Raw genomic sequence first — 27,102 nt, 5'->3', positions numbered from 1 at the left:
AAACGGACTTTCATGGCATTTAAACTCCAGCCAAGTGATATTACCTAACTTTGGGTGTTTATGGCCCTGCACGTTCCTTCTGTGTTAATCACATCCTACGGTGGCTGAGTGGCTGTGGAAGGGTATGGAAGGAGGGGACATTGGCCCTTTCTAGACAAGGTTAAAGTGAGAGTGGGTTTCATGAAGGAGAGGAGGTTCTAGGAAATTTAGGAAATTCAGCATGGTCGGCGGGGAGGATGATACCCACTCCCTGACCTTTCAGATGGGCCCAATGGGAAAGACCAAGACACAGCTGCCAGGAGCCAGGGCCCTAGAACAGGGCCTGAGGCTGGTGGGGGCAGACTAGACAGTGGGATGGGCTGGCAGTAGGGCTGGTCAGTGGCTTTACTGGCGTGCTTGGGATCAAGCTTGGCAGCCGTCTCTGAAAATCGTGTGCTGAGCCCCGTCTGAAGTCTCCTAGCTCACATCCAGGGAAGCCAGCATCCTGGTTTGTCCAGGACTGTTCTGGTTTTAACACTGAAAGTCCCAGGAAACCCCGCAGTTCTGGGCAAAGCCAACCACATCACGCAGTCTCACTAATGCCCTTGGCACTCTTTGGAGACGTATAAAACCGTCTGGAGACTCTCAAGGAGTTAATTAGATCATTAATAACCAACAGTTGGGGGAAAATTGCCCTACTTATGCCTTGCTCTATCTCCTTTAAGCAGATTCCCACTGCGTATGTGTGTGCCCCTGCGTGTGTGTGCATGCAGGTGTGTGTGCATGTATTTCCTGAAGCCTGGAGCACTCTGGCATTGGCTCTGAAGTTTGGGAACAGATCAGGCTGGGCTAAGATTATTGTTGAGGGCTGAATCTAGGGGCTTCCTTCCTCTCTTCCTGAAACACACCCACCGCTCATCTCCAGGTTCTAACGCTAATGGTTAAAGCTGCTGTTCTTCTCATTGAATCGTTTTGTCGCATCCTTTCAGAGCTTTTGTTTGACATCCGTCTCTAAGTCTATTCCTTATTACTTTAGGGAAGGGCCTTTGCCAGGTCATAAACTAGGATCTGTATTTACTAGTTGGGATCCCTGCCATCTCTGATTCTCACCCCATACACACAGACATTTTCTAAAATCCTGTCTTCCTGCTTTATTCAAGGGAACCATGGATTGCTCATGTTCTAGTGGTTGTAAGATTCATTGTTAACTGGAAAATCAATCACGGTGTACAGTTCAAATACACCAAAACTCACTTGATTAACAAAATTACTCCTTGGGAATTCCCTGGCGGTCCAGTGGTTAGGACTCTGTACTTTCACTGCCCAGGGCCTGGGTTCAATCCCTGGTTGGGGGACTAAGGTCCCACAATACGCACGGCACGGCCAAAGAGAAAAAAAATTATTCTTTGATAAAAAAAAGTCGACTTAATGGCAATAGGACGCCGTTGGCAAAGGGAAGGACTTTGAATCAATTCAGCCCCCCGGTTTGGGAATGATGCTGCCTCCCGTGCAGAGGGCAACAAGCTGGTGTAATCTGCAGAGGGCTGAGCATGTGGCCCCCTCTCTGTTCTTCATTCCTCATTCCCTGTGTCGTCTGGCCCAGAAGTTTCTTCAGAAAGTCCCATTGCCTCATTTGAGCTTTGTCCTTAAATAGCCAAGGCCGTAATGCCTGCGGATGGTCCTGGTTGGCTGCCTCCTGAGACAATGGAGCAGCCTTACCTGTGCAGCCGTCCTTGGATGACCATGACGGACGTAGTGATATAAGGAATCAGCTTCTGGGACAGGACGTGAGCACTCTGTGAGGGTCATACGCCGGGTGGGTGAAGATTCTGCCTGTTTCTCCTTCCCACCAGTGGCTTTGGTAGTCAGGGTTTATTCACATGCCCTTGACCTTCTCTGAACTCCACAGAAGGGGCTCAGATCGCTGGGACACGCTTGGCAAGAGTTCCTGTCCCCTATTTTGTATTTTTCTCACCTAGTTTACTTTTCACAGTACATTAAGGAACCAGCAAAGAAAGATTCAAATAAACTTCCGGATACTCTTCTTGCTAATGCAGGCAAGTTCACTTAAACTCTTAGAAACTCTTCTCCAGGAAAGGTGGAAAAATGCACGGTTGACTGGTTGAATTTCACCACTGAGTTGACATGAATATGATCTTTAATCATCCAAGTGTGTTTGGCTGCCGTATGGGAAACTGCCATAGGCTGCAGGGAGGCGAGAGCTGTGAAAGGATGTTTTTGCTACTTGAGGCTTTTTCCTTAATCGTGAGTCTAATGCTTAATGCTGTCTGTAGCTTTCTGCTCTGACTCCATTCATTCTTTCAGTATAAAAGAATATTCTAGAAACCTTGAAAAGTAATACAGGTCTTTACTGTAGATTTTCTTAGACAGGCAATACAGGAGCTTTAGTCCATAGAAAGCTTTCCGAAGTCCTCTTTGGACGGTGTTCCTCTCCTCCAATGTTTCCTTCCCCAGAATCTGCTGAAAGGCTCTCTCCTCTCTCCAGGATGCCCCTTTCCCTCTCCTCCCTCCACCCCATTGCCTTCAACCCTCTGCTTCAGCCCTGCCCACCCTTAAAGGCCTGCTTATGTCCCAGACTTTCCCAGCTGCCTGAAGCCCTGGGGAAGTGGATCTGGTCTTACCTCCGATCACTTTTCTTTTGGAAACTTGGCACATTACCTGGATTCTGTATCTCAAAGAAGAAACCAAGTGATAACTCTGTAAGCAGGAAGCCTTCCTCCTGTGGGATGGAAGGCAGTTAGGGAGGGAGGGATGTTCTAACACGCACTGATGCTTTGTGTCTCTATCACACACACACACACACACACACACACACACACACACACTCCTTTAATCACATTCTTAAGAGGAAGATACCTGATTCATAGCTGAATGTATGCTGTCGCCAAAGAATATGAGAAAAAAATTTAACTGGAAATTTCTCTTCTGGTCCTAGGAATTTGAAGCCTATGTAAATGCTTCTGGAGAACATGGAATTGTGGTCTTCTCTCTGGGCTCAATGGTCTCAGAGATTCCGGAGCAGAAAGCTACGGAAATTGCTGATGCTTTGGGCAAAATACCTCAGACAGTAAGAAGATTCTATGTGATTTTTTTTAATCTGTCTTCACAAGAGTTCTAACCCCAGGCTTTCAGTACCTAAATTAATTCTATGAGTTGGGCTTTAGGCTTGGGTTTCCCTGCCACTTCCCAATTATTAATCCAAAGCTGTTCTTTTTTTGCAATTTCACTCTCAACTACTCTGTTAAAACATGATCCACTTCACGAGGAGGTCTCTTTCTAAGTGACTCAAAAGTATATTAGAATTTATTTTTAAAAATAAAATGGGCAGGATAGTGTTTCTTCATATTGCATAAGAATATTTCTCCAAAAAGCTCTTGCTTAGAACCCTGGATTTGTTTCTTATATTTCTGCTTTAATAGTTCTATGCCCACTCATTTTGTTAAGTAAACTTTCCCTTGAAGTGCAGAGAAGTGCAAAAATCGTAAATGTACAGCTTGATGAATGTTCACAAGTTCACAAAGTGAACATACCCGTGGAATCAAACCTCTGGAACAAGACACAGAATGTTACCCATCCCCAGAAGCCTTCTTAGTCACTATACCTCCCACCCTTGCCAAGGTTATATTCATTCAGAGAGACTCCACTTTCTAGCTACTATAGCAGATGTCTTGCTTTGTTTTAAAAATCATATTATGTTCCTAAACTTTGTTTTTTTGTGTGTTTTTGCTTCTGCAAGGTCCTGTGGCGGTACACTGGGACTCCACCGCCGAATCTTGCGAAGAATACAAAACTTGTCAAGTGGCTGCCCCAAAATGATCTGCTTGGTACGTGGGGAGGATTTGATGTGTAGGTCAAACCAAGGTTAAATTAAGAAAGTGGCTCAGGCAGGGCTATTCTAAAGAATTGTTTAGCTGGAAAATATTATGGCCAGTGTATCTCATGTTGCTTTTTACCCAGTAGGACATCTCAACTCACATTTTCTTCTGCACGTTTCTGCAAGGGCCACGTGTGGATGGCACTGGGTCCTGAGAGTGCTTTCAGAACCTAGACGATGTCAGGTTGTGAAACTCAGTGGCTTGACTGCTGGCATCTCTCCCTGTTTTGCTTCTCAGGTCACCCAAAGACTCGGGCCTTTATCACACATTCCGGCTCCCACGGTGTTTATGAAGGAATATGTAATGGTGTTCCGATGGTGATGATGCCCTTGTTTGGTGATCAGATGGACAATGCAAAGCGCATGGAGACCCGAGGGGCCGGAGTAACCTTGGACGTCCTGGAAATGAGTTCAAAAGATTTAGAAAATGCCCTGAAAACTGTCATCAGTGACAAAAGGTAAGAGAGAAGCTACCAAGGAATACTACTTACATTTTGGCCATCGCTTCACAGTAAATCTTCAAATGTGAAAACAAATACATCAAGATCTAATTTATAAGCAAGAAGATTTGGGGTTATTATTATTCCTTTTAGAAAAAGATGCTTTAATCCCTAGGGAATTTATCACAGAAGTGATCTTAAATATTATTTCCCCTGCTATACTTAAAACTCCAATTAAAAAAAAAAATGTCAATATAATAGATGTCTGATCTATAAGTTCCTGCAAAGAGAGAAGTATTCCATTACAAGAAACATAGTGTCCGTAAGATAAAAACAAACCAGGTGCTTAAAGGTAAAGCTTTTCCGAGCGCTGAAACCTGTGAGAAATTTTGTCCGTGGGGTTTATTAATGTGTGTGTGTGTGTTTGTGTGTGTCATGTGATATGACAAAGGCTTATAATAAAAGCAAAGTCAAGTTTGTTCAAACTTGACTATGGAAACTTGGCTATGGAAACAATTCAAAAGGCAAAAAGCCACCAGATCAAATTATCTCTGCACGAACTTTATTGTATTGCTACAAGTGATAGGCTGATCAAAACCTTATGAGAAGAAGTGATTGCCAGCAGTGGACTTCATCCAATGATCAATCATGTATGTGCGTGTGCACATGCATGTGTGTACGGATCTATGACAGTGTCAGGAGCCTTCACCCATACTTGCTTCATTTTGAAGGAGGACAGATGTGAAAAGACTGGAGTGTGTTCAGATGGGAGGACACACTACACAGGGGGACACTTTGAAGGAGGACAGATGTGAAAAGACTGGAGTGTGTTCAGATGGGAGGACACACTACACAGGGGGACGCCGAGCCTGGACAAGGAAAACGTGCTAGAAACGATGGTGCTCGCGTGTGTGTGATGCCTGTGAATAAAAAGAATTGTCTGCATAACCCCAGGGTAAAGTGCTCACAGTGTCAGTAACAACCTTCCCAGAGCAGTTGCTGTGGTTCTTATCCATCATTCCGACTGGCTCCTGCAGCCCAGCATGTCGGCATCGGGCGATGCTGCTCACATAGCACAATTAAAGCCCGATTTCTTTCCAGATGCTGGAAACTCATTCTTGAGGCTCATATTAGTGATGTAATTTTGACCTTTCATTCAGTGGTATGGACAACTACTTGTAACCTAAAATAGACTTGGTAGAAATTCTCTGGTACATTATCATTAAAAAAAAACAAAAAACACTGATCGGTCAGCTTAAGTTACTAACTAACTTCATCTCTTCATTTCTGAGCCATCTCCGGTTGTGAATCTCCATGTTCCCAACACTCTAAGCTGGGACTGGACCTACATAAATTTAAAAAAGTGGAAAAATTTCCAACATCAGATTATATAACCAGGCCATATCAGGTGCTCAATAAATATTGAATGAATGAATGAAAGTCCAAGAAAATCTATTTTATAAGAGAAGATTTATATACAAGGAAGATGTTTTACAATTTATGGCCAAATATTAATAGTACATTATAATAATGTATCCAAATAAAATGATGGACATAGTCAAGAAAAGCAATGATCATAACTGCTCCTGAATAAGCGCCTCACTTTTCAAGTTCTTCTCTCTTTTCTTTCCCTTTGCCTTCTTCTTGTCCTTCTCGTCGTCCTCCTTCTCCTTCCTCTTTTAGTGCATCCGTACTAAGGGTTGAAGTACGTAACCCATTTTGGATTTGGATATTCTGACTCAGCGGTCAACACAGTCCAAAATAAACAGGAATCCATTTTTCTTTAACGGGCTGCAAAGACACTGCCTCATGCAAAAGTTAGTACTTGGAGGTTTGATGTTTCGACAGTTGAGTTGAAAGTATAGCACTGTCTTGGAGATGGCACTTAAAAATGGCTTTTACTTTGGCTAGAAGTGATCGTTTACAATCTCACTGAATGGGAAATCATTAATAATTTCTGAGATGACCTTTTCCTTTATTTCTTTATCTTGTTACCAAAAAAGTATGATCAACTGCCTACAAAGATATCACTAAAAAGAAAAGAAGAAAAGTAGGAAGCAAGTTTCAAATAATTTAAAATTATAATTTTAACTTACAGTTTTCTTTCTTCCTTGCTCCCTTCCTTTCTTTCTTTCCTTCTTTCTCTTTCTTTCTTTCCTCCCTCCCTCCCTCCTTTCTTTCTTTCTTTCTTTCCTTCTTTCCTTCTTTCCTTCTTTCTTTCTTTCTTCTTTCTTTCTTTCTTTTCTTTCTTTCATAAAGAATATTTAGTGTGTGTTTTCTTTTTTGGTTACAATGGAAACTGCCAAGTTTGGAAAATCTGGTAGCGTTCCTAACTGGAAGCAAGCATAGAGAGAGGATGGTTCCCTACTGTTGGTGTTCCAGACATTCACATAACTGTCTTTGTGTGTTCAGCTATAAGGAAAACATCATGCGCCTCTCTAGCCTTCACAAGGACCGCCCCATGGAGCCTCTAGACCTGGCTGTATTCTGGGTGGAGTTTGTGATGAGGCACAAGGGGGCGCCACACCTGCGCCCTGCGGCGCATGACCTCACCTGGTACCAGTACTACTCTTTGGATGTGATCGGCTTCCTCCTGGCGGTCGTACTGACAGTCATCTTCATCACCTTTAAGGGCTGTGCCTTTGCCTTCCGGAAATGCTTCGGGAAAAAAGAGCGAGTGAAGAAATCTCTTAAATCCAAGGCACACTGAGAACTGGGTTGGAAACTTGCAAAAAGAGTCACAGGTTAAATTCATGTTATGCTTATTCAAGAAATACTTTGCCAGAAAATAACACCCCAGAGTGTGTCTTAAAAAATATAAATGATCTAAACATTAGTCACACATACAGGTAGAGATATTTAAATATCTTTTCTGCTCCCTCCAGTATCTTTAATCTGGACTACACGTGTCATCTTTCAAATCACTTGCAAAGAGGGTTGGATAGGTCCCTCCTTCCACCTGCAGTACTTTACCTACTCAGAAATGGGGCCTGTTTGGGAGCCACAGCTTCCCACCACCGCTCCCCCCTCACCCCCGGATGAGTTGTCACCTCATCTTCTGGCATCTGTAGGTGGTTGTGATAGATTCCTTTACCAATAATGGCTGGCTCTAAATTATGCTCATGCTTCCCAGATGTCACTTTGTGCATTTAAGTAAGGAAACGTTCATTCCTTGTACTTGATATGATATGAACGAATGGTATAGATTTCTGACTTTGGGGGGAACGAATGATGTATAAAATTGATGGGTGATATGCCTGAGCAGATAGTCATTGCTTGAGCCAAATGGATCTGAGTTTGACAAAAGCCTAAGTTATAGAGACTGGCAAGTATATTTTCTCTGATGTAATAACTAAAAACATATTAATAAATTCGTATAAATTATATTTATTAGGTGGTCTCTTCATGGGTGTTGCATTTATTTATTGTTAAACTACATGTTCTAACTACAAAAGTAATGCATGATTCTGACAGAAAATTTGAAAAATATAGAGGTGTACACACACAAGGAAATTAAATCCACCATTAACCATGTTCCCTGCAAGTAACCACAGTTAGTAAATATTTTGGCAAATGTATATAGTTATAAAATATTGCAAAGATACCAAATATATCTAGTGTTTTCTAACATTCTTCCTTCACTTCATCCTATTGTGAATGTTCTCTCCAGGTCTTTGTATAATATTTAATGTGTTTTAAGTGGCCAAGGAATATTCTATTGCATGAATATACCAGGATTTATGTAACCACTACTTCCTGGTGTATTCACTTTTATTTTCTTTGAGAAAAAAGACTTCACCGAATATCCTAGTAGCTAAGTCTTTGTACATATTCATGACTATTTCCATGGGAAAGTGCCTTACAACAAATCAATGGTTGTCTGTTTCGGTTCCTTTTTTTTTTTTTTTTTTGGTACGCGGGCCTCTCACTGCTGTGGCCTCTCCCGTTGCGGAGCACAGGCTCCGGACGCGCAGGCTCAGCGGCCATGGCTCACGGGTCCAGCCGCTCCACGGCATGTGGGATCCTCCTGGACCGGGGCACGAACCCGTGTCCCCTGCATCAGCAGGCGGACTCTCAACCACTGCGCCACCAGGGAAGCCCTTGTTTCGGTTCCTTTGAGGTGAGGATCCACAGGCAAGGAGTTTATCTGGGAAGTGAAGGAAACCCTGAAGGGGAGTGGAGAGCAGGATGGGGAGTGATGACCACCAAGAAGGCAGCTCTCTGTGGGCAGTGGGAACTGAATCCTGCTGGTTGACACTGGGAGCCAGTGCAGAAAACATGCCAGACTTACCCAGACCGGAGGGCCAAGGCCCTTGGGGATCTGAGCACTTGCCCCTGTCGGTGATTGGCTGCTCCCAGGTGGTATTAATTTCCCTGCGCTTCCAGTCGGCCACAAGAGCAGGCAAGGAGGGCTTTAAAACCCAGAGAGATCCCACTGGAGAGAAATGCAGGTGTGGTGTTGGAGGTCAGGCCCTGTGCACGAAGAGATAAGAACACAGGGATCTGGGTGGGGCACTGATGCACGGTTACCTTGGGCAAATGGTTTGAGATATTCCCAAACTGTGCCAGAGAGGTTCAATAGATGAAGGAGCCAGGTTCTCACACTCCCTTCAGTATAAAGTATTATCTTGAAAAAAGAAAGTATCAGTTTCACAGGCAAAAGTGGGATTTTGTTTTTAATTGCCTGTTATTATTATTAAAGGTTGAATTTTTTTTTTTTTCAAGCTCATGAGCCATTTGTATTTCTTTTTTGGAGAGTATCCTTTGCCTGTTTTCCTGTGGGGTGTATTACCCTGATGATTTTTTTTAAACTTTTTTCTTGTTTTCCTTCCCTTTATTTTTATTTTTTAAATAAATTTATTTAGGCTGCTTTGGGTCTTCGCTGCTGTGCGTGGGCTTTCTCTAGTGGCGGCGAGAGGCGGCTGCTCCTCTTTGTTGCGGTGTGCACGGTCTTCTTATTGTGGAGGCTTCTCTTCTTGCGGAGCACGGGCTCTAGAGCGCAGGCTCAGTAGTTGTGGCGCATGGGCTTAGTTGCTCTGCGGCATGTGGGATCTTCCCGGACCGGGGCTCGAACCGTGTCCCCTGCATTGGCAGGCGGATTCTTAACCCCCGAGCCACGAGGGAAGCCCCTGATGCTTTGTTGCGTGCTTACAGAATCACTGAAAATACCCTCCTGTCACGTGCATTTTTTTCTTCCACTTGTTCTTTAATTTTGTCCACACCTTTGTTTGTTGGTTTGTTTTTTGCTTTGTGTTACATGTAGAACTTTCAAATGTGTGGGCTTCAAATTGGAAGACTGGGGTCATGGCTAGCTAGGATTTCTCCTGACCCCAGCCCAATTTATTCCTTCCCTAGGTGGCTTTTGGAACACAAGCAATTCACACCAGTTCCATCCCACACTTCTGAGCCCCATGTTGATTCGTGGACTATGTCCCCCCTCCTTCAAGGTCCTTCCCGGTTGACCCAGGGACCACCTCCCGGCCTCACTGCCCACGCCTCCCTGCTACTCCACCCCTCACCCCCCCAACCCCCAGGGACCCCGAGCTGCTCTGACCTCCCCCAGTTCATGCTCCTGTGCACCTCTGTTTTCCTAGTTTTTTTTTTTTTTTTTTTTTTTTTTGCGGTACGCGGGCCTCTCACTGCTGTGGCTTCTGCCGTTGCAGAGCACAGGCTCCAGACGTGCAGGCTCAGTGGCCATGGCTCACGGGCCCAGCCGCTCCACGGCATGTGGGATCTTCCCAGACCTGGGCACGAACCCGCGTCCCCTACATCGGCAGGCGGACTCTCAACCACTGCGCCACCAGGGAAGCCCCATGTTCCGAGTTTTTAGACCCTCTTGTTTACAAGTAAGAGAACCCAACTTGGGATATCTTAAGCAAAAAAAGAGGTCATTTTGTAAGGAGACGTGCTTCCTAAGGGTGAGAGGCTCACGGCCAAGCCTCCAGAGGAGCTGAGCTGAGTGGAGCCTCTCTGGCCCCCTCCCGTCCTTGCATGCTCTGGGCGCCGGCTTTAGGGCTCCCTCTCCTCTCGGGCTTCCCTGCTCCTCATTCCCGGGAACCGTCATCCCCAAGACCCCACGGGGGACTGACAGCATTCTCTCTTGCCCAGAGTTCCGAATTCCTGTTAGAAAGAACCTGATTGGCCCAGCTGGATCACGTGCCCACTCCTTGTCCAATCAGGAGTGGTGGGGGAGGGATTATAGACGGAAAAACGCGGCCGCCAGGACCCCGTAACTGTGACTCTGTGGGTCAGGGAAGCGGGAGCCTTGTGAGCCGGTAAGGTGCCCCCAAATGTGTTCACTGTATACATACTCTATTTCCATTTTTTCCACTTTCTTACAGGCCCTTCCATGCACTTAAGCTCACAGGTTTCTACGAATACCGTGTTTTCTTTTTTTCAGGTTGGTTCCCATAGAAGCAGATGTGGGAAGCTCAGTTGAGTGACAGCACTAAGAGTGGCTGAGTTTATGAGTGCATTGTATGTGAGTCCTATATTACTGTCATACTCAGAAAAAAACTATTTTCATTTGGAAAACCAAGCAGAACCCACTTCATTCTCCTGGATCGCATCCTCTTAGCATCCTCTCTAGATAACGTGTTTGGGGCACCTCACTTTTGGCCACGGCTTACACTCACCATATATGTAATAATAATAGAAAAGGAGGACCCCTTCCTCCACCCCTTCTGATAGCCATGTTCTTCACAATGTCACATTGCAGCTCTTCCTATCAAGAGGGAAATCTATATCCCCACCCCTTGAGGCCAGACTGGCCTGTGACCTCCCTTGGCTGTTAGAAGGTGGCAGAGGTGAAAGGTACAGTTCAAGTCTAGGCCCTGAGACGCCTTGGTGTGTCTGCCCGTTCTCCTGGAAACCTGCCCAGATGCTCTGAGAACAACCTGGGCCAGCCCTGTTGCATGATGGGAGACATGGTTCCTGATCACCCTAGTCACTTCAGCCAATAGGAAGCCAACTGCTAGGCATGTGTGTGAGGCCATCTTAGACTAGCCAACCCTCATCTAACCCACTGGCTACCAGAGAGGCATGAGTGACTCCAGTTATGCTTGACTGGACACAGCCCAGATCAACGGAACCACCTGGCTGACCCATAGACTTGTGAACAATAATAAACTGTTGTTTTCAGTCATTAAATTTTGAGGTAGTTTGTTACACAGCAACGGCTAACTGATACATTCACTTCTGGCTCTGAGTCCACAATCTTTCATGTGTTGTGTCTTCAGACTCTCAGAGGGCAATGATGTGTCCTACCCACCTCTGTATCCACCACAACATGGAGAGCCAAGCTTAGCTGCATGGTGCAGGCACACCGTCAGAGTCTGTGGGATGGAATTGCAGCCATTTCACGGAGTAATCTTTGAAACAGAAAAGAAGGCCCAGAAGGGAGTGGGAGGTAGGGCCAAGGGGACTGTGAAAGAAGGGGCATGTTATAACTGCCTTCTGGCGTCTGTTCCATCATGGTTTACATGTCTCCAAAGGGCAGACTGAGGAAAAATGCGTGAATTTTGCGAGGATGAGTGTTTGGCAGTACATAGAGGAAGCTCGTTTTCTAACCACCGGGATTCAGTGAAGTAGAAATGGGCTACTGAGGGTCATGAGCTCTGGGGTATGAGAGGTGACAAGCAGAGGCTGAGGAGCTCCCTCTTGGCAGTGTGGACAACGGGAAATTAAGTGGGAATTTTAATTAAGCAGTCTTAGACCTGGGTGGCTCTGGGTCTTGATCTGTTGTCCTGTAATGCCTAGAAATTCATTGTTTTGTTGCTCAGACTGTTGATCGGGACTGTCTCTCACAGCTACAACTGACAGAAAAATCCTTTGAGCCCCACTTTTGGTTCAGGGAAACAGTGTCACTGCCCTGTCTTTCTTTGAAACTCTTTATCTTCAGGAGGAAAAAGGATCTGGGAGCTTTTATCCCTCAGTGTTGACATCTGTGTTGATGTTTGTCAGCCCTTAAGAAGTTGCTGATGTTGAGAGAGCCCCTTGAGAGGAACGATGAGACCTGCCGAGGGGGATCTCTCATTAATCGTTAGTTTTCAGTGTCCAGAAGAGAGGGAGAAAAGGCCCTTCCTAACCAAGTGTAGCTATCGATCACTGTGTGACAAATTACCTAAATGTAGTGGCTGTCAGTAGGGCCACACTGCCCCATCCCGCAAGCTGTCCAGTCCTTGGGGAAGAGAAATCCTCTTCTCAGGACCTCTCTGTCACCCCCATCTCCTCCAGCTGCCCAGATCACACCTCCCCACCCTGGGCTCCTATCACTACATCCCCAGGGGACTTGGCTGTGAATCCCCCCCTCTATTTCCTTTCCCCAAACAGGCCACCATACCTCACCCCACATATGGGTGACAGAAATGTTGATTAACAAAATAATGTGGGTTTTTTAAATCCCAGCGCCCTGTGCACTCCTCAAAGCCCTGGGTTCAGAGCTCAGGGAGACAGTTGGATCTGAGAGTTCCAAGGGTCTGGGACCCAACGGTGATGATTCTAGTGAAACCCTCCCACCCTGTCAGGGGACCTGTTCCCTGTCTGAGTTACGACTGAGGAGCCCGAAGGTCTCACTCCTTTGTCAACCCAACCTGCCATTGTTCACGTTACCATTGATGTGTATCAGGCAGAGAATGGAGCTTTTTCTTGTGGTGTATTTTTGTTCCATCCAGGAGAGAACTCTGAGAAAAGGTCAGTGTTTAGGTCCCAGACTTGTTCCTTAAAGGATTCCCAGGAGGAAGGGAACACAGGATGGTGAAGGGCCCTGGGATGGAGTTTGAGGAACTTGGGACAGGAGGAAAAAGGATCTGGGAGCTTTTATCCCTCAGTGTTGATGTCTGTGTTGGTGTTTGTCAGCCCTTGAGAAGCTGCCGATGTTGAGAGAGCCCCTTGAGAGGAGCGATGAGACCTGCCGAGAGGCGTTTCTCATTAATCGTTAGTTTTCAGTGTCCAGAAAAGAGGGAGGAAAGGCCCTTCCTAACCAAGTGTAGCTATCGATCACTGTGTGACAAATTACCTAAAGGTAGTGGCTTAAAATGACACCTGTTTATTATGCCACAGTTTGCATGGTCAGGAGTCTAGGCTTAGCTTAGCGGGGTCATTTATTTAGGGTTTCACAGGCTGCACTCAAGATGTTGTCTGGGCTGCGTCCTTTCTGGAGCTTGGTCCTCTTCCAAGCTCATGTGGCTGTTGGCAGAATCCAGTTCCTTGTAGTTGTAGGACTGAGGCCCTCAGTGCCTTGTGACATGGCCCCCTCCATAGGCAGTTTATATCACCACTGTTTACTTTTCAAGGCCAGCATGAGAATCTCTCTCCAGTCTGCTAAGATGTAGTCTTATATGACATAACGTAATCATGGCAGTGATTGCATCATGGGAGGTTCCCATTGCTATTGCCATATTCTATTGGCTAGAATATGGGTCTAACCAAGTCATGGGTTCCTCCCACACTCTAGGGAAGGGGGTTATGCAGGGTGTGACTCATGGGGGGGTCGTCTTATGGTGGGCTGACACACCAAGTATTTTACAAATCTTATTATCTCAAAAGAGCTTGAGGAAGAGATTGGCAGAAGCATCAACAGAGTCAAATGAGGACGTGTCAGAGGAGACAGAGGACCTGGAACCTCTGGAACCAGACGACAGTGGTAAGAAAGTCACCCCCTCCCTGCACTCCTGCCTCATTTCGGCCACTAACTCCTGGAGGGCAAGTCTTGGTCAAGATCTCAGTTTCTCCATCCGTACAGTGGATAGGAAGGTCCCTGCCCAATCATGCCCCAGGCAGAGCTAGAGCTGTGCAGGTATCAGGGAGACCAGATCACAAGGAACAAGCCCTGTAATGGTCATCTCGGCATCACACCTGTGCCACCTTTGTCTCAGGTACCTTCCAACAAGTTACAAACCTCCTCAACATCATGGACAGCGAGTCAACCAAAACGGACGCTGCTGGGGCAGGTCCTGACATGCGGAAGATGCTGGCCTCAGTGATCATCCGGGAGACGGCCGCCACTGAGCCCTCTGTGGTGATGGGTGCTCTCATCCGCTGCCTGCAGGTGCCAGAGGTAGGACCTCCTCTCCCTCAGCCGTTCCTCTGAGCCTGGCCACCTGTTTGCGTGTCCATCCACTGCTCAGCACACATTTACTGATTGTTGTGGATGTAGGCTAGGTTCTGGGGTACAGACAATGAGCAGACTATGAGGGTCTCAGCCCTTGAGGCCCAAGTGGGGCCTGGGCCACTCACAGGTTTTCAAAGCTCCTCAGTTTTCTGACGCAGTGGGTTTGGGAGTCACCGTTCTAGAGCAGGTGACCTGAGTTGCAAAGATGTTGAGCAGGGGTGAAGCAGGTAGATGTGGAGGAACAGAGACACACCAGATGCAGGGTGCAGGGGTGCTTGGCCAGTGGGCAGGCTGTTTACTGGGGCAGAGGCTGGGGTAGAGGATGCTGATGGGGGTGATGGAAAATGTAACCGAGATCATGGTGGGCTTTGTATGACAGGGTAAGAGTTTGGACCAGAGCATCGGTATCCCCTGAGGACTTGTTAAAACTTCAGATTTCTGGGGCCCATCGTGAGAGTTTCTGATTCAGTAGGTACGGGGTGAAGCCCAAGAATCAGCATTTCTAGCAAGGTCCCAGGCGACACTGTTGCTGGTCTGGGGACCACACTTGGAGAGCTGTTGAATTTTAGACTATTCTTGAGCATTTGAGGGTGGGTAGCAGAGCAGGTCCTTATAGGAATTCTTAATAGCAAGTTTTATTTTATAGAAAGAAGATACGTGGCAGCCTTGAGGGAGGTCGGGGTCCAGGAGCATAGGCAAAGAATTTGCAAAAGTCTTTTTAAACATAGGTTTTATTATTATTCAGGTATAGTGAGACCAACAGCTCAGGAGATGATTGCCCTTGAAAAGATGGTCTGTTACTCACAGATCCCAAGAGGCAGGGGCACGCCATGCCATGCAGGCCCACAAGGAAGAACCAGAGTCAGGCAGGAGGCAGAGGGAGCAAGGGGGAAATGTACGCAGGAGCGTTTATTGTGGCTTCTGTAGGGGAAGATCCGGCGAGGCAGGATGAGCAGACGTCGGATTGGCTAGTGTGGATAATTTCAGTGAGGTCTGGGGTATAGGGGCCCAGTCGCCCTGAGTCGTCTGGTGCCTGGCCCTGGGGTGATTAGAGCAGGTGTATAGTGGTCCAGAGCGTGAGAGCCTGATAGGAGAGGTGTCCGGTACGTGGAGCCTGGATGGCTTGCTTGTATTTGACAAGCTTGCTCGTGAGTGGGTGAGCGTTTGCCATCTCTAGGAATTGACTAACCCTGGGCAGTCTCTCCAGGGCCCACAAGGCCCCAAGAAGTCAAAGCATCAGGAAATATAGAAAATTTTAAAAACCATGGTTAATACCCAGGCCATGATAAATGATCAGTGGCAATAAACAGATGATAAACAAGTAGGCATATTTTGTAACTTGACCTGTGTTCGAGATTTTAGTTATTCTTTAATTAGTGAAGGAACCAGTAAGATGTTAAAATCTGTTAAACTGACAATTTTACTTATAGAGATTTACATTCTTTACCAGACAAAATTCCTTTGCGTTGTCACGAACAGGAATCATTTTCAGCGTCAGTTTCCTAAAACTTACCTTCTATCTCCGTGGAGACGTAGCATAGCCTAGACTATCACAGGCGATCAAAGGCACACACTCCCACAGGCCGGATGATCCTGCAGGGGCAGCCAGACAGCACCAAGCCCGCCTCTGGGAAGCCACCCATGCCTGTTTTATGCCACTTTCCAAGTCTTTGACAATTTTTCTCTTGCGCCCGTAAATATTCTCCAAAGATTAATTTCGATCGCAGAAATTAGGCTGGGCGTATTATAATTTGCCTGGCTGTTTACATATCTGCAGCAACAGTGTTAGCTACACATCTAGGCTTCCTTGAGTTTGCCTTGAAAATCTAGAGCGTGAATTCTCAATGGGGTGATACTGCTCTAAAGCAGGTAAAATTGGTTCTTGCGGCAGTGGGGGCAGGGGTTGGCGTGTGCGAAGGGTATTTTAGTTTTTGATGTACAAAGCACAGATATGTATACTCAGCTATATTATATCTTTGTGGCATTACATTTTCATGGTGGGGGGCAATTAGGAAAAAATGCTTAAGAAGGCTCCTTAGGGGACAATAAAAAAGAAAAAAAATGAAGAGGTTGAGAAAACAAGGGCCATCCGACTAGGCAGCGAAGGCCACACGGTTCTCTTCGGTCCAGGAGTTTTCATGAGGAATCTCTCACTGGAGTTTACAAGTGTCTATTACTTGCTATATCGAGACTGGGAAAGAAAGGCCAAGACTCTCTGTGCTGGATGTCATTCATAGAACATATAAATTTCATTGACTTCCTCTTCTCTTGAGGTCCCCAAATTTGCTAAGATCTTGACTGTTGGTAAGTGACCTCCTTACCAGCCAGGGGAGGGGGCCATCTTCCCAGAGCGTTTTGCAGGTAACAGTCCCTGTGGAGAGGAGTCCGCCCTTGTGACAAGAGCTATCTAAGAAGCAAAATAGATGATGTCCTCTTGGACTTGCAAGAGGGTCAGTGCCAAATCTGTGGAGGACCCTGTGTGCTGACCATTTGACACCTGCCTAGCTGAGGATGCTGGGCTGAAAACAGTGGAGAGAGGACAGATGTGCAGGCCACACTGACAGGGCCAGTTGCGTGAGCCTGATGGGAGGAAGGGAGCGGGTGGCGTGAGAGGTGGCGGAATCGGGGTCAGAGTCTTAGGCAGTTTCAGGATGGTGGGGTCATCGACCAGATGAGGCAATGATAATTCTGCATCCAAATCCAATGTGTGGGTGTTCCCCCCCCGCCACCAGATAATTCTCTGACACCAGCTAGGTGCGCTACAATTTAACTCAATTCTGACACTGTCTACCTGGAGATAGTGTCAGATCCCAGAGGTTAAGGGCTCAGTCCCATAAGACGACCCCACCCCCGCCCCTGCTTCAGATGCCAATCGTAAGTTTGGCCAACTGGCTATGGTTTGGAGGTTCCCATGACCTCCTCCTTGGGTTCAATTAATTTATGAGAGTGGCTCACAGAACTCAGAGAAACATTTTACCGACTAGATACTAGTTTATTTTAACAGGATATAACTCAGGACCAACCAGATGGAAGAGACTTATAGGGTGAGGGTTTGGGAAAGGGCGCGAAGTTTCCAGGGCCTCTCTGGGCACGCCACTCCTGCCAAATCTCTGTTTGTTCACCAGTCTAGAATCTCTCCGAACCTTGCCCTTTTGGGTTTTTATGGAGGCTTCATTATCTAGGCATGGTTGATGAAATCACTGGCCATTGGCGATCGATTCCACTTCCAAAGCCTCTCTCTTCTCCCCGGAGGTCAAGTGGGTGGGAATGAAAGTTCCAATCCTCTAATCAGATGATTGGTTCTCCTGCCAACCAGTCCCCATCCTTAGGTGTGGACCAAAAATCATCTCAATATAACAAAAGACACCTTTGTCACTCTCATCACTTAGGAAATTCCAAAGATTTTAGGGGCTCTGTGCCAGAAACTGATGAAGACCAAATATAAATTTCTTATTATAAATCATAATCTCGCACTGTTTGGGAGGAGGACCCATAGGAGGGAGGACGTGTGACTTCGTGTGCTCTGGCAGGGCCGGGTCCCTCGCAGCCTCTGCTGCCCCGTCCAGGACCTTCCCACCCGCCATACTCGTTCCCCAGATTTCCACTCAGGGCAAAGTCAACATCTACAGCGTCCTGCAGGAGGTTCTCCAGCAGCAGGGGGAGCTGGAGGAGTGCTGCATCCAGAGGCTGGTCACCATCGCCTCCAAGGAGATGAGGGAGATGCTGCAGGTAGTAGAGCCCTGCCTCCCACCGACCCAGGGGCTGGGCCTTGGTAGGTGCGGCCTGGGATGCCCGAGGCCCTTGTCCGGTTACCTCTTGGGGCAGGAGTACGCCGAGCAAGCCCAAGGGAGCCCAGCAGGGCTGGAGCAGGTGGTGACGCCACACATCCCTCTCCCGTCCCCTGGAGGTGGAGGGCTATGTGAGGGCAGAGGTGGCCAGCGACACCTTGGTGGCCCTGTCCCGAAACCACTTCAGCCTGGTTGTTTATGAGCTACAGCACTGCCTCAGACCCCTAAACCTCACCGAAGAATTTGTCATCGTCACCCTGGCGAAGCTGGCCAATGGCAATGGTAGGGCCCGTGGGGCCTCAGCCCCAGTATCTGACCCCTTTAAGACCATCCCGTGTTCCTGCCAGGCCTCTGCCCTTGTCTCTGCCCCCACCCCCTTGCATTTCTTATTACCTTTCTCTGGCATTCCTCCTTTTCATCTCTGTGTGTCTCTCTGTCCCTCTCAGCCGCCAAGATTCTCTCTGTGTTTCCGCCTCTCATTTCTGTGTCTTTATTCTTGTCATCCCTTCTCTTCGAAATCTCTCTCTCCTCTCTCCCTCTCTGGCCCCGTTCTCTCACTTTCTGCTTTCTCTCTCACTCTCACTTTCTCTCACTTTCTGCTTCCCTCCCTCCCTTTCCATTGCATGAACATGTGCTGAGTGCTTGCTCCATGCAGGCCTTGGGGTGGGTGCTGGGCCACAGGTGAGTAAGACACCGTGAACCAGTAAACAAGAAAACAGATAATCATGATATGAGATGGCAGTTATGAAGAGACAGCCAGGGGGCTTTTTGAGATCAGGATGAGGGCAAGAGGACCTCATCTCTGTGAGGCCCTCATGAAGGTGGCGATGCTTCAACTGTGACCGGAAGACTCAGATGATGATTATCTGTGTGAAGAAGTAGATGAGGGAGTCATCCTGCACTGAATGTGCAAAGGCCCTGTGGCAGGAGAAAGCTTGGTTTCTCTGAAGAACTGAGAGGTCACTATGCCTGGAGCTAGAGAGAGGGGGGTGATGGGTGTAAAATGAGCTTGGAGAGTTAGGCAGGGCCTAGTGGGCGTGGGGAAGAGTCTGGACTCTATTTAAAGGCACTAGGAAGCTAGTGAGGGATTTTAAGCTGCAGAGTTGCCTGATGAAACTTCCAGGAAACCCATTCTTTTTTTTTTTTTTTTTTTTTCTGGTACACGGGACTGTCATTGCTATGGCCTCTCCCGTTGCCGAGCACAGGCTCCGGACGCGCAGGCTCAGCGGCCATGGCTCACGGGCCCAGCCGCTCCACGGCATGTGGGATCTTCCCGGACCGGGGCATGAACCCGCGTCCCCTGCATCGGCAGGCGGACCCTCAACCACTGCGCCACCTGGGAAGCCCCCCCGGAAGCCCATTCTTGCTGTGGTGTGGACGGAGAGGAGGTGGGAGGTGTGTAACTGTGAGGTGTCCGTGGCTCAAGCTGAGACTCATTCGGCAAGTGGAGGACAGACGTGAGTAGTAGATGGGGTTCTGGTCAGCGATGGAGTGTGTGTGAAAGACAAAGGAACAGGAGGGCCCAAGAACGACACTCAGGTTTCAGGTTTGAACAGCTGCATGTATGGTGTGTTCATTTCCTGAGACCGGAAGCACTGGGGGAGAGAGAACTTAGGGCTCAGATGAATTTCTTTTGCGTGGATTGAGTTTGCATCCCTTGAGAGGTGTCCAGGTGGAGAGGTCATCAAGGTCATTAAGTGGGAAGCAGAGGGCAGGGGGCCTCGAGTGTACGTGGTGTCCAGAGTTGTTGTCACCAGGGAGGAGAGAAGAGGGCCAGCACCTAGCCCTGAGGAACCCCGGACCCGAGGAGGCTCAGGGGGGACTGAACCGGAAGATCTAGGAGCAAACTGAGGGCAGTGTGGTGTCGTGGAGCCTGCGAGAAGGAGAAGGACTCAGGAAGGGCCCAGGGGCCAGTCGTGGCCCATCCTCCTGGGGCACCTGGGAAGATGAGGCTGGAGGCGGTGGCTTCCTGGGGACGGAGGCTGGTCGAGAGGGGGGCAGGCGAGGGATGGGGGCAGAGGCAGGGAAGGCAGGCGGGGAAAGAAATGAGATCGTGGAGGGGCTCTGGGGGCAGGGCGGGCGGGGGCCTGTGGTGGGCTGATGCCAGAGCCAGGAGAGGGGCAGAAATGGGGTCCAGCAGGCAAGGGATCTGAAAGGGGAGCTAGTGGGAGCGGGGCTGGAGGCGAGTGTGGTCTGTCACCGCTCCTCTTTCTCTCTCCCCCTCCCACTGCAGTTTCCCTTCTTTCTCTGCTTTCTCCTGATGCCTGTTGCCTTTTCACTTTCTCACTCACAGCCTCTGGTTCTTCATCCCAGAATGTCTGTGGGACACCCAGAGGGGTCAGAGGCTGGAAGAGCCCACACTCTGCCTCCTCTCCCCCTTCCCTGCCTCCCCCTGCTCTTCCTCCCCCTCCTCCCCTCCCCCTCCTCCCCTCCTCCTCCCCTCCTCCCCCTTCTCCCCCTCCTCCCCCCTCCTCCTCCTCCCCCTCCTCCCCCCCCCTCCCTCCTCCTCCACCTCTCTCCCCTCCTCCTCTCTTTCCCACTTCCTTCCCCCTTCACTGGCTTCCATCTCTTCTTACCTCCCCTGCGTCCCACTCTCCCCTGTGGCCCAGCCCGCACAAAGCGGCCGCCTGGCTCTGCGCCGGGGCTGGAGGTGCAGCTGGCGGGGCTGTCCTCTCTGCTGACTCTCCTGCCCTGACTCCTCGTGACCTCTGCCCGTGCCCCACAGTGTTTGAGTTCATGCCATACATGGGCATCACCCTGGCTACCATATTCACCATGCTGAGGCTCGCCAAGGAAGCCAAGATGCGCCAGGTGATCTGCAGTGGTACGTATCCCACCTGGGCCCGCAGATCTGGCCCAGTCGGGGTGCTGGGGGCTGGGGAGGTGGAGTAAACAGGTAGAGATGGAAGGGTGATGGGGTTCACAGGAGGGGGCGACCGGGGACATGTTTCCAGGTTCGGCTTGACTTGGGCAGGTCTTTGATGCCATTTATATCTGATCACATTGCCCCAGGTTTTGATAACTTAATGTTTCTATGGGCCCAAATCCCCAATACCTGAGAAAATTAGGGCAAAATGTGTTTGCCACCCTCTGCAGTGGAATCCCCAGGATGTGAGTAAAAGGTTTATTCCAGGCCCCGGCCTTGACCTCCGCACGTGGGCATCAAGGGCTGGTGCCGAGTCACACCTGCGCGCTCTACCCCCTCCGGGGAGTCTTTCACACACAGACATGCAGGATAAACATTAGGGGGCTCTGAGGGAGTTGGAAGGGCAGAGAGGGAGGGACGCAGAAGAAGATTTTTCTAGCAGTGTCTGGCCATCTCAGTGACCTGCTAGTTATGGAAGTGCATGAGGGCTCCCTCCTGAGAAGGTGGCCTGGGGAGACTTTGTCCTTCTTCCTGCCCCTCTGGGCTCACTGCACATCCCCACGGACAGCCATGGAGACCTTCTGCGAGACCATGCAGTTTCACCTGAGGCACCTAGAGGACAGTGTGTACCCCGTGATGACTGAGGAGCAGTTTGCTGTGAAGCTGTTCCCCATGTATCGCTATTTTGTGACCGTGTGGCTTAGGGACAACAACCCCGAGGTGAGACTGCCCTGCTCGGGGGTGGGGGGCCCGCATGGTCCCTGGGTCACGGCTCCCCAGCCTGCGGTGCTGGTGGGGCTGAGATACCGCGTGGTCCAGGGAGATGGGGAGCTGATTAATGGTGGAGCCACGTGGGCCTGGAGCCTCAGAAGGCGGCTTGATAAAGGTCCCTGGAGGTGCTGGATGAGGGTCCCTTTCGCATGCCTGCCAGGGCTGTCTGAGTGGTTTACCTACGGGAGCGATTTCCGTGCCAGCTCTGTGCCATGGGATTGTTTTACAGCTGAGGAAAGTGAGGCATAGAGAGGTCAAGTGTCTGCCCAGTTCCCTAAGTGACAGAGCCAGGACTTGGGGGAAAGTCTGGGTTCACTGCCCACCTCTGGGGCCCGGGGGAGGCCTGGACTCTACTTCCAAGGTCCCCTCTCTCTTGTGGATGGGGCTGACATCACTGGGCCTTGCTGAGTCCTGGGCCCAGGGGTCTGGAGACGCCGCTTCTGTGGTAGGTGAAGCTGGGGCTCATCAAGTCCCTGAAGCCTATGCTGAACCTCATCCTGCCCAGCGACAACGTGTGTGAGCAGGTGTACGACTACATCGCCCTGTTGCTGGCAGAGTACCAGGCCCACCTGGAGGCACTCTTCATCACACAGGTGAGGGGCCGAGTGGGCAGCGGCCTGGGCTGGAGGCTTGAGTGTCCCGGGTGGGGAGTGTCATCTGGGTGGGAGATAGAGCCATGGGGCCTGGCACCTGTAGGATTTCCAAGAAATGAACGCTGCCATTCCAGGTGGAAAGGATGAGATCCCAAAGTGTTTTGGAGGCCACAGTAAGGTCATGGCCTTTGTGTCAGTTTCTTAGGGCTGCTGTAACAAAGAACCATGAGGTGGGTGGATTAAAACAACAGAAATTTATTCTCTCATTGTTTTGGAGGCCAGAAGTCCGAAATCAAGGTGTTGGCAGGCTGTGCTCCTTCTGAAGGCTCTAGGGGAGAATCTTGCATCTTCCAGCTTCTGGTGGCCCCAGGCACTGCATCACAGCAACCTCCTCCTCCATCTTCACATGGCCATCTTCTCTGTGTCTCTCTGTGTCCTCTCCACTTCTCGTAAGGACACCAGTCATTGGATTTAAGGCCCACCCGAAATTCAGGATGATCTCATCTCGAGATCCTTAACTAATTACAAGTACCCTATTTCCAAGTGAGGCCACATTCTGAGGTTCTGGGTGGACACAAATTCTGGCAGGAACACCATTCGACCCCTGCCAGCCTTGAACTCCTGTGAGATGGAGCCTTTGCAAGGTTCTGAGTGGAGGCGTGATCTGGGCTGATGTATATTGTGCAAGGTGTCACTCATGTACAGACGAGGCGAGGCTCTTCGCTGTAAGAGCTGGGAGCAGAAATGAATGGGATGGGTTTGGGGAGCCATGTGTAGATCATTCGGTCTAAAGATGGGCTTCACCTCCCAGTGACTAGGAGAGAAAGGGGAAGAAGGCCTTGAATGTCGCGCTTGGTGGCCCTAGTGCAGCCCTGCCCAAGCTTTACCGTGCACGGGAATCACCGGGGGCTGGTTGAAACAGAGCTGGATTCAGAGGTCTGGGCAGGGCCTGAGACGTGGCATTTCTAACTAGCTCCCAGAGGAAGCTGATACCTCCGGTTGACAGAAAACACAGAGTAGCAAAGGTCTGGAGTTTGACCCTGAGTCGGTAGAAGGTCACGTGCCACCCCTTCCCACCTTTTGCAGGTCTTGAGGCAGATCCTGGAAACGTCAGTGACCACTAACACCCCTGTCCCCCAAATGCAGCTGCACACCATCTTCACGGAACTGCATGTCCAGGTGAGGCTGGCAGGCTGTGCTGGGCGTGGCCTTCTCAGGGTGGGTCCATGGGAAGGGGGCCGCGGCAGGTGGCATGGCCCACCAGGGCGAAGGGTGAGATGGTGGTGGGGCCCCCGTCCTGCTCACGTGTCTCCTACATCCCTCTGGGGGCGAGGCTGTGGTGCTCCTGCAGACTGCGTCCCTTGTCCGGCTGAGATCTCACCCACCCTCCCCGCGTGACCCCGCCCTAGGTGTGCTCCAAGGCCCCTGCCCAGCGGCAGTACAGCAGCCAGAGCCTGACAGAGGTGGTGCACTGCTTCATAGCCCTTGGTGAGGCTCCCCCAGCTCCGCTGTGAGCCCACGGGAGTCCCGGCCCCTCTGAGCACTGGGCCTGGGGCTGCCTCGTCCCGCTGCTCTGGCTCAGGGGGCACGACTAAAGCGGTCCTTCCCCCTGCAGCCCGCTCCTACCCCAAGGAGCTGATGAAGTTCTTCCTCAGCCAGATGGAGGTGAGCAAGGAGGCCATCTGAGTGGGGACCCTGACCCTGATTAGGGCAGCGGTGAGCACACATGGTGAGCGAGGGCAGGAAGTGGGACAGGGGTTAGGGGCGATGGGTCTCAGCCACATCTGCACCTCCTTCATTTCCTCTTTTATAGACACTACTGGGTGGGCCAAGAAATCACAGCTCCGGGTTGCTTCACGTTTTCTATACTTGAACATAGCCCACCCTCCACACCCTCACCCCTTTCCTTAAATCCCGAATCCCAGCTTCCACCTGAGTCTGAATTTCAGGCTGTTTACCTGAATCCCCCAAAGCTAAGTCAAAGGCTGAATATAAAGCCTAGTTACACCATATAGACGTAGCCCTAAAGCTCTGTTGACCCAGTGCCGAACCTTAGTCTGAACCCCTGATTCTAAATCCCTAAGCCCAAATCCTAAACCTGGCCTTGATAAAGGGAAATACTGTCCCCAACAGCACCAGCTCAGAGAGCACCTTTGCATGAATTTGAACAAGGTGCCCCCTACTGGCAGCATGTGGTCTTGCATGACTCGAGAAGAGCATGGGTGGCTTCAGTTCAGTCCTTCAGCTGGGTGCTCTTGCACAGTGCGCAAACTGGGCAACTGTACGTGAACCACCTTCTGCTGCCAGTAAGCCCCTTTCTTAAAGAAATGCAAATTTAAGCAACAGTGAGACCCTTTTTACCCATCTGATGGGCAGAGATGATAAAGATAGTGACTAGTGTTGGCCTAGCCATTTTTCTGTAAAAGCCCAGATAACAAAAACATTTTCAGCTTTGCAGTCCACATGGTCTGTGACAATTATGCAACTGCATTGTACAGCAAAAGCATGATCTGTATAGACTGCAGAGAGCGGTGGTGTTCCAATAAAACTTTATCCACAAAAACAGGCTTTGGGCTGGATTTAGCCTTAGGGCTGTACTTTGCTAATCCCTGGTCTAGAATACAAGAAACAAGGCTTCTATACTTCATTGATGGGGGTGTAGATTGATTAAACCTTTCTGGGTTCTCAATTGGATAGGGCCCAAAACTTGGGCTCAAAAATCTAACATTTTGTCAATTGTCTGAAGGAAATAATTGCCCAAAAGCAACTGGATAAAGATGTTCATTATAACATTGGGCATAAAAGCCAAACATTAAAAACAACCTACATGTTCTTCTATAAGGAATTTGTGGAATTAATGATAGTATAGCAACATGTGGAATATTATACAATCCACACTTTTTCATGGAAACGCTGCCCTTTATATATTAAGTATAATGATACAGTATGAGACAGTATATATAGCGTGACCTCGGTTATGTGAAAGAAGTCTAGGTGTTTATGCATAAATGAGTTTAGAAGGATACACCTAAACTGTTAAGGGTGGTTATCTTTTATTTTGATTTTACAATGAACAAATACTATTTTTTTTTTTTTTTTTTTGCGGTACGTGGGCCTCTCACTGCTGTGGTCTCTCCCGTTGCGGAGCACAGGCTCCGGACGCGCAGGCTCAGCGGCCATGGCTCACGGGCCCAGCCGCTCCATGGCATGTGGGATCTTCCCGGACCAGGGCACGAACCCATGTCCCCTGCATCGGCAGGCAGACTCTCAACCAGTGTGCCACCAGGGAAGCCCAACAAATACTATTTTTATAATCAGAAAAAAAAGTTTTCCATTTTGGAGATAAAAACTTTAAATTGTAACATTCTCCCTTTCTTTTTTTCTTTTTTATAATTTTTATCGGGATGTAGTTGATTTGCAATGTTGTGTTAATTTCAGGTGTACAGCAAAATGAATCTGTTGTACGTATACATGTATCCACTCTTTTTTAGATTCTTTGGTGCCTGAACACCTGCCACCTTCTACCCCAACCTCATTTCCGTCTGGACCCTCGGCGGACATGGTGTGTGCACGTGTACACGGGTGTGTGTATGTGTGTGCACGTGTACACGGGTGTGTGTACATGTGTGCATGCATGTGTGTTTACCTGTGTGTGTGTGTGTGTGTGTGTGTGTGTGTGTGTATGGGGGTGTCCTCCTCGGCCCCCTGGCCCACCACCGTACCCTGCCTGGCCGGGTCTCCCTGCAGGGTGTGATTCTGTGCTTTGGCCTGTGTGTCCGGGGCCAGGTGAAGACGGTGCTGAACGTGCTCCACGACTTTGAGGAGAGGATCCAGGAGTCGGAGCAGTCCTGGCAGATCGGCGCTTGGCAGGTGAGGCACGCTTGCTCCATAGTCAGGTCTCCGGAGGCCTCTTGGAACAGTGTTCTCAGCCCCCAACCAAGGCTCTTACTAGATCTCAGTAAGAAATTGCCCTCAGTGTCTCCTTCACCAAAGTGAAGTGGGGAGTTGGGCCCAGGCAGCCAGTGGCCAGCCTCTGGGGGCTGCCCCTCCCAGCCACGGGGCACAGTGCCCTGGGCTGGCTGAGCCCCCAGTGGGCAACCACCTGGAGTCACCGATGCCTCCAAGGTTTTGACCTTGACCTCGGACCCTTGCCCTGGGGGTCTGGTAGTTTGGAAGGAGAGAATCGGGAGTGTCCAGGCTTTTCTTCGGCTTCTCCACAGAGTGGGACCTGAGGCCTGGATTTCTTCTACTCAAGGCCTGGAGAGCATGGGCAACCCTGCCCCTCCTTCCACGGTGGGTTGGGCGGCCTCTAGCACCTCCTCCCAGGAGAGCACGGCTGAGGCTTTCTGTTCCCACTGGATCCCCAGCGACACAGGAACCCCTGGCCCAGAGTAGACGCTTGTCAGGTGAAGGTGTGAAGGAGGACACAACAGCCTCTGTTTAGGGGTTCCACACAAACCCCCTGCTAACGGGAGGTCATGGCCCTGGTCTGACTTGCTCATTACTGTACAGCCAGGACGTAACATATAGTAGGTGCTCAATAAAGATGTGTTGAATGAATGAATAAATGAGTGAGCATTTCAGGCACCCAGGAAAAAGATGAAGGAACAGACCCTCCCCCCCCCCCCCCCCCCCCCCCCCCCCCCCCCCCCCCCCCCC

At 49.5% G+C, this 27,102-nt stretch overlaps 2 protein-coding genes across 6 annotated transcripts in view; both read left to right on the top strand.

The window, feature by feature from the left end:
* LOC113626305 (UDP-glucuronosyltransferase 1-3-like) overlaps window positions 1-7,704 on the top strand; it is a 46,455-nt gene extending 38,751 nt beyond the window's left edge. For 3 of the 5 annotated variants that reach the window (XM_027117737.1, XM_027117766.1, XM_027117755.1), the window contains exons 2-5: window positions 2,936-3,067; window positions 3,737-3,824; window positions 4,113-4,332; window positions 6,727-7,704. In XM_027117737.1, the coding sequence (XP_026973538.1) occupies window positions 2,936-3,067; window positions 3,737-3,824; window positions 4,113-4,332; window positions 6,727-7,024 (738 nt within the window). In that variant the 3' untranslated portion in view covers window positions 7,025-7,704. Of the gene's footprint in view, window positions 1-1,417; window positions 2,245-2,935; window positions 3,068-3,736; window positions 3,825-4,112; window positions 4,333-6,726 lie in introns of those variants that run through there. The other 2 variants (XM_027117747.1, XM_027117730.1) reach the window with 2 other exon arrangements.
* A 6,075-nt stretch (window positions 7,705-13,779) lies between these two features.
* Window positions 13,780-27,102, top strand: part of MROH2A (maestro heat like repeat family member 2A) — a 34,050-nt gene continuing 20,727 nt past the window's right edge. The window contains 11 exon segments of the mRNA XM_027115672.1: window positions 13,780-13,957; window positions 14,190-14,371; window positions 18,023-18,154; window positions 18,333-18,495; window positions 20,939-21,037; window positions 21,648-21,799; window positions 22,300-22,443; window positions 23,530-23,622; window positions 23,853-23,931; window positions 24,059-24,172; window positions 25,952-26,313. Coding sequence (XP_026971473.1) covers window positions 13,780-13,957; window positions 14,190-14,371; window positions 18,023-18,154; window positions 18,333-18,495; window positions 20,939-21,037; window positions 21,648-21,799; window positions 22,300-22,443; window positions 23,530-23,622; window positions 23,853-23,931; window positions 24,059-24,172; window positions 25,952-26,313 — 1,698 coding nt within the window.

The sequence above is a fragment of the Aethalodelphis obliquidens genome, unplaced genomic scaffold (assembly GCF_003676395.1).
Source record: "Aethalodelphis obliquidens isolate GAN/ISIS:26980383/991018 unplaced genomic scaffold, ASM367639v1 scaffold2, whole genome shotgun sequence".
Taxonomy (NCBI): Eukaryota; Metazoa; Chordata; class Mammalia; order Artiodactyla; family Delphinidae; genus Aethalodelphis; species Aethalodelphis obliquidens.
The sequence above is the reverse complement of the archived record's forward strand: the minus strand, read 5'-3'. Positions and strand labels throughout refer to the sequence as shown.